Below are 6,658 nucleotides of genomic sequence, written 5' to 3'. Positions count from 1 at the left end.
CCGTTACATCGATAACATCAGCTCTGGGCATAGAGGAGTAACGTCTACCGAGTATACCCCTACTTCCTTTAACTTTCTCCTTTTTTTATTTTTCTTTCTTTAAAAAGACAATGTGGATTTGTTTATTATATTCATGTACTTTCTAAAATCTGGATATTCAATCATCTTTTTGTATAGGAGGTGGAGAAATTATTATTTTATAACGCCAGTTACAGCTAGACAAATTAGGGTGAATGTGAGATGTTTTGATTTAGGTTATCTTGCACATGTTGGTTGTCACAAAGGCACAGAATGGTGAACAGTTGAACAGCAAGTTCTAGAAGTAAGATGCCAAAGTAACTTCAAATCTTTCTAGTATCTCTTTAAATGATCCATTGAACCAATTATCATATTCTCTTGATTCTATGCTGTAAATGCAGTCAAACCCAGTTTTGGAAGCACTTGGCAATGCAAAGACTGTTAGAAATAACAATTCCAGGTGCTTACATTGCTTCTTCCTAATACTCAAAATTCTAATGTTTTTAATCAAAATCGCACCTAAAGTTCTTTTATCATACGAATTCACAGTTATTTTGTTGCATACATTTTGTTGCATACATTTTAAAGTATTTATGATGATGACACGGATGACCCTAAAAATCTCTACTTGTTATTTACAGTTCCGTCAAAGGGAGGTTGCAATGTTACAGCAACAATTGCAGAGTCTGCAAGAGAATCATAGGTAAATTTTCTATCTAACAAGATTCAGTAAATGCGGAGCATGAAAACTAGTGATACAGACTATGTTCTTAATCCGCAAGGACAACCTTTTACATGAATTTGTAAGAGGGAAAATAGTTTGACATGTTACATTAATATACGCATACGATTAGAAAAAAAAGTTTGTTTTAGTTGAAACTTAAAAGTTGGTTTTAGTTTCTCTTTACAAAATCCCAAAAAAATTATTTGGATTTGTTGGTTTATATGAGTCTAATGGTTGTATTATTCAAATTTGCAGGTCTTGTTGATGTGCACAGTGTCAAGCAAAGTAGCTCAGATGTTATGAAGGTGGGCAACAAGTTCTTGTAGTTCAACTATTATTTGTTGATGACTTTCATCTCTTTCACATTTGATGTATTACATTTGTCTACTATTGGATCGATTATTTGTATGACATTAAATTTTTGTGCAATGGATTGCATTTTTTTATATCGTATTTTATTTTCTATTATGAGACATTAAATGCAAATTTAATGTGAAAATTAGTAAATCTATAAATATATTTTTTTAAACATTTAAAATTACGATACACAAAAATGTGTGGCATCTTCATTTATGACATGGCCTTTCTTGACATGGGCTTTAATGATACACATTGCGTGTCGTAAATGCGCGTCGTAAGGTTACGCCACACAAATACGTGTCGTCTTCCTTTATGACATGACCTTCCTTGACACACATTTGTGTGTCATCTGTACCCTTTTATGACACACAATGTGTGTCATTAAAGGGTATTTTTCTACTAGTGGAGATCACAAGATGATGGTGTTAAATCTAGGTTCCCGTTGGAAGCTAAAGGACGGTGAATTTGTGAATGGCCCTTTTATGCTCTAGAGCTTTCTCTTATGGTTAGCAATGTTGCCCTACCTAATTATACCGGAAAAACCTTTCTTTTTAGATTTCACAAAATTACACGTGGAACTTTATGCTTTTGATTCTTTCTTTTCAATTAAGGCATCATACTTTGATTTTTTTGCCGAATCATAGCATTGTCCTATCATATCATACAAGGAACCAATTGTACGTGATTTTATGACAATTGGAAAATTTTATAATGTAAATTGGTCATTGCCACATGCTAGTTATTAACAAGAACTCTTTTCTCCAATACACAAAAGATCACAGGTTCTACTACTTATTTGGGTTGTAGGTGAGCTGACCTTGATCATCGAATTGTCAAGTTAAAAGTGAACACTGTACTTCCATTTATTTTATTGTTTTTGCAACATAGTTTTTTTATATGTGCTTTTACTTCCATTTTTGTTTGGTGGGATGAGTTTTACTTGAGGTGGAATCATATTATACTGAGGCAATGAATTTTTATATTCGGCTGGTACAAAGTTGATTCTGAAATCCCTAAAGAATTTGTTGTACTATTAACAGTTGTGTAAATATTATTTGGGTCAGAGGGTTTATGCAATGTTTTTACTATGAAAATAATAATAATAGATTTTTAAAGTAATAACCTAAAGCATAACGAGCCTTTTTATTTTGACAATTGAAAACTTAATTATAATAACCTCAAGAGAGTTGGTCAAAACCTAAAACTATAAAATGTAAAAGCTAAACATCCCCTTCCTCCACAATTTTTGAAGTTCTATTTTATGATAACAAATAGTCATAACTAGACATATAACATAAAAATTAATAAATGAGTACTTAAAAATAATTATAATAAAAAAAAAAACCAATGTTTCAATAGACTAATATTAAATACGAACAAAAAGATCGGTCCCAAAAAAAACCAATACCAAATTGTTCTATAGTGAAACCAAACAACAAAATATGTTGGTGATAAAAAAAATAAATGGCGGGACCGTTTCAAGTTCCATCACAAGAAACATATGAACCTTCCGAGACCGACCAAAAACCGGATCAAGACCGAGCAAAGACTATTATAAAAAACAAGAAGCCAAAGATACGATTGAGCTGAAACAAACAAAAAAAAAAAAAAAAAAAAAAAAAAAAAAAAAAAAAAAACTAGGATCTAAACAAAATGAACGCACACAATGACTAAAAAAGACCAGATCAGACCACGTCAAGACCGGCTCGGAAAAAGATTAGACATAGGAAAACGTTTCACGGTCGGTCTGAAAAGGACCAGAACGTTATATGATCAGATCATTTTGAGATCAAATCGAGACCGATCCAACACCACTAATGTGTAGGTCTAAATAATATCATGTTGGCTTAATGGATCAAAAAACCATTTACAATTTTTAGTTTTATCAAAGTGATTAACAAAAAACCAATAATTAAAAATACATACATAAAAGATTATCTTGATTCGGTTTTTCAATCCTAAAAGAAACAAGAAAATGGTTTGGTAGCCAACACATGAGTACAGGTCATAAGTTTTTTTATTCGTATATTTTGAGCACCTCCATTATGTATGTTGCAATTCCATTAATCATTGTATTGCATGGGTATTACGATATTGCATATAAATTATACACATAATACCCCAGACAAACAAACTGTAATCAGTGTAACGAAAATATTCATCGAAATAAAACTAATAGCACCGAGAGATTAGACTGCATAGATTACATGTGTAAGGTAAACCGCTATAAAAACTAATTTCTGAAAACTATTTGTATCCGTCGTTTGACACGGGTAAGCGGCTATTATGTGTGTGTGTGTATATATATATATATATGCGAAGAAATTAAGGGGTAATCTGTCGTTTGACACGGGTAAGCGGCTATTATGTGTGTGTGTGTGTGTGTGTGTGTGTGTGTGTGTGTGTGTATATATATATATATATATATATATATATATATATATATATATATATATATATATATATATGCGAAGAAATTAAGGGGTAACACATGTTACCCCTGGCAACATGTTAGTTCAGTTATTGGTTAACATGTATTTTTTCTAACTATTGTAGCTTTTATAATTTTCTTTTCAACTATTTAACAATGTTAACATTTAAGTTATTCGTTTTAGAATAACTTAAACTTAATTTGATCAATTCTAAAAAATACAAACTCTTATTGTCATTTTTACACCTTAGACGTTTTTTTACACCTAATACCTGAATATTCAACAATGAAGATAACATATGGATCTAAAAAACATCTTTCATACTACAAATCAACAAGGTCATCTTAAATTATATATGATAACTATAATCATTAAGATACCATTTATTTGAGTTTTTTTTAATTAATTTAATAGATATAAAAAGAAATTTATTTCAGAAAAATCCTTAAACTTTAATCCTATTAACAAAAAAGTCATATATTATTGTTTATTTTAAGAAAAGTCTTTACAATTTTCAAAAAAACCCTGAAAACTAATATTGGCTGGGAATAATGGTTTTTTTGCAAATGTTTATGGTTTTTTTTAATAAATAAGAAGAAGGGCTTTTGCTTAATAGAACCAAACTTCATTTGGAGATTTCTTTAAAATCGAAGCCGAAACAGTTTAGATCAATTTTGTTATTTTTGATTTATTGGAGATTTCTTTAAAATTCATGATGTATGAAAACGTAATAGTGGATTTGTGAACAGTGGCACAATAGTAATTAAGTTCCGTCCAGCAATGAATCTTATTAAAGGCAATCCGATAAATTCACCTTGGCAGAACTTCGCGTCAACGGAGCCGTTTCTTTTATTGTGTTCGTTGCAATTGACCACCGTTCTCTTTACACAATCCAACAAAATTTCGCGCATTTCACGTCTTGCTCTCAGATTGGTAACATTCCTCCTCCCCTTTTTCTTTACTTTGAACTCATCATACCGTTTTCGCAGCTTAATTTCATAACCTAGTTGATTTAGTTGTGATTAGGTTTACGATGAGTTAAATTTAATTTGAACGCTGATTTAATCTGAAGTATTGTTTAATTTAGTGGTATTGTCATCGTCTCTTTCACCTGTGTTCTAATATTTGTAATACGTTAATCCTATATACAGCTTTCCCCCTTTTAAGTTTATATCTAAGATGTATTCTATCACTGACCCGTAATTTGGTCATGACGGGTGAAAAGATCAATGGCACTGTTCCCGATACTCGGTCGGAGGAGTTATGAGGTAGTCGTCGCCGCCACCAAAACCATGGGTATCGGAAAAGATGGAAAACTGCCATGGCGATTACCTTCCGACCTCAAATTCTTCAAGAATCTCACCATGACTACATCAGATCCAGCCAAAAAGAATGCTGTGATAATGGGAAGAAAAACATGGGAGAGCATACCTTTACAGCATAGACCCCTTCCTGGTCGACTCAATGTTATCCTCACTCGTTCTGAAAGCTTTCACATTGGAAGTATGGAAAAAAACGTCGTAATATCTGGAAGCATGATCTCTGCATTGAAGCTATTAGCTTCTTCTCGTTATCGTCTTTCTATAGAGAATGTGTTCGTTATAGGTGGTGGACAGATCTTAAGGTCCTCATTTGATCATTTCCCTGACTTTCTGTGTTGTATCTTTCTTTTTTGAGGTTTGTTAAATGAAATATTTGCAGGGAATCCCTGAATGCTCGTGAATGTGATGCTATCCATTTAACTGAAATTGAGACAGATATTGATTGTGATACATTCATCCCTGCTATTGATGTTACACAATTCCAGCCATGGTGTTCATCTCTTCCTATAGTGGAAAATGGAATCCGTTACTGTTTCACCACCTATGTTCGTGTGAGGGATTCTACAGCAATCAGTAAAGGCTAATGGCTCAGATGTAAATACGTTTTCTTTCTTCCCAGAAAGATAGTCAAGAAACATTAGGATTGAGGAGTCTGTTTATTTGAGATTAGTTGGTACACGTGGAATTTTGGTTAATTTTAATTATTTTAAAACTTAAAATTGTTTTTTATAATTTTGATAAATTTCATCATGTGGGTAATAATGACAGATCGTGTTCTTGGTGATTTTATTTTCTATTTTTTTGGGGAATTTTTGCTTTCATTTTGTTTTATATAAGCCGTTTAAATACTCATAGATTATGATCCTCAACATAAGATAGAATAGAGGTACATTCCATAACTTATATTTGTTGTTGCAGATGTAGAATTGTAAAATCCTTAGGTTCATAGTCACTAGGTGTGAGACCCATGTATTATATGGGTTTATTTAAAAAAAATTAAATATAAAATTTTAACAATTTGAAAACTTTAAATTTATAACAAAAATAAGAAATTTTTTGAATTATTAAAATTAATGAGACTTTAATGCATTAGATACATTACATATATAAACCATTTCTAATAAATACCTTACATATATATTACCTTATATATTAAATGTGGATTTTAATTTAATAAAATCAAAAATAAAATAAAATGACAAGTGGAAAATAAATAAATTTAAAATTTCTAGAAAATGCCATGTGTCCAAATGAATGAGAAGAGGACATATGGCAAAGTCATTTTCATTTATTAGGGTAGATAGATATAAGTGTGGAGAGTAATGTGGTTTAGGTATGTATTTTTTCTCCTTCCGGTTCATTGTATTTGGTGATTAATTTAGTAAAGATTAGTTCTAAGACTTATGTATTATACAGGTTTATTAAAAACAATAATAATATAATATAAAGGTATATTTAGGAAGTTTGAAATTATAATAAAAGCAAGAAAAACATTAAATTATTAAAAGAAAAAACATCATAAATGGTCTCTGTGGTTTTCCAAAATCTGAAGTTTAATCCCTATGGTTTAAAAACCTCATAGATGGTCTATGTGTTTTCAAAACTTTTGACAATTGGTCCTTATTGCTAACTCCGTTAAATTTGTCTGTTAACTGAAGGGTATTTTTGTCATTTCACTACCATAGGCACCATTTATGATGCTTTATCTTATATATATATATATATATATATATATATATATATATATATATATATATATATATATATATATATATATATATATATATTTAAAAGGTCCTCTC

The 6,658-nt window shown here is 30.7% G+C and overlaps 1 protein-coding gene across 2 annotated transcripts; it reads left to right on the top strand.

Moving 5' to 3' along the window:
* Window positions 1–4,317: 4,317 nt before the first annotated feature.
* On the top strand, window positions 4,318–5,645 carry LOC111890972 (bifunctional dihydrofolate reductase-thymidylate synthase). Of its 2 annotated transcripts, none has more exons than XM_023887144.2 (3): window positions 4,318–4,467; window positions 4,760–5,158; window positions 5,236–5,645. In XM_023887144.2, the coding sequence occupies exons 2-3, from the start codon at window positions 4,764–4,766 to the stop codon at window positions 5,438–5,440; spliced, it is 600 nt and encodes a 199-aa protein (XP_023742912.1). In that variant the 5' UTR covers window positions 4,318–4,467; window positions 4,760–4,763; the 3' UTR covers window positions 5,441–5,645. The 2 variants fall into 2 exon arrangements, with proteins under 2 accessions (XP_023742912.1, XP_023742851.1); XM_023887083.2 differs by having other exon boundaries at window positions 4,320–4,467; window positions 4,686–5,158.
* Window positions 5,646–6,658: the final 1,013 nt, after the last annotated feature.

This window comes from Lactuca sativa, chromosome 5 (genome assembly GCF_002870075.4).
Source record: "Lactuca sativa cultivar Salinas chromosome 5, Lsat_Salinas_v11, whole genome shotgun sequence".
NCBI lineage: Eukaryota > Viridiplantae > Streptophyta > Magnoliopsida > Asterales > Asteraceae > Lactuca > Lactuca sativa.
Note: the sequence above shows the minus strand (reverse complement) of the source record. Positions and strands in the feature narration are given on the sequence as shown.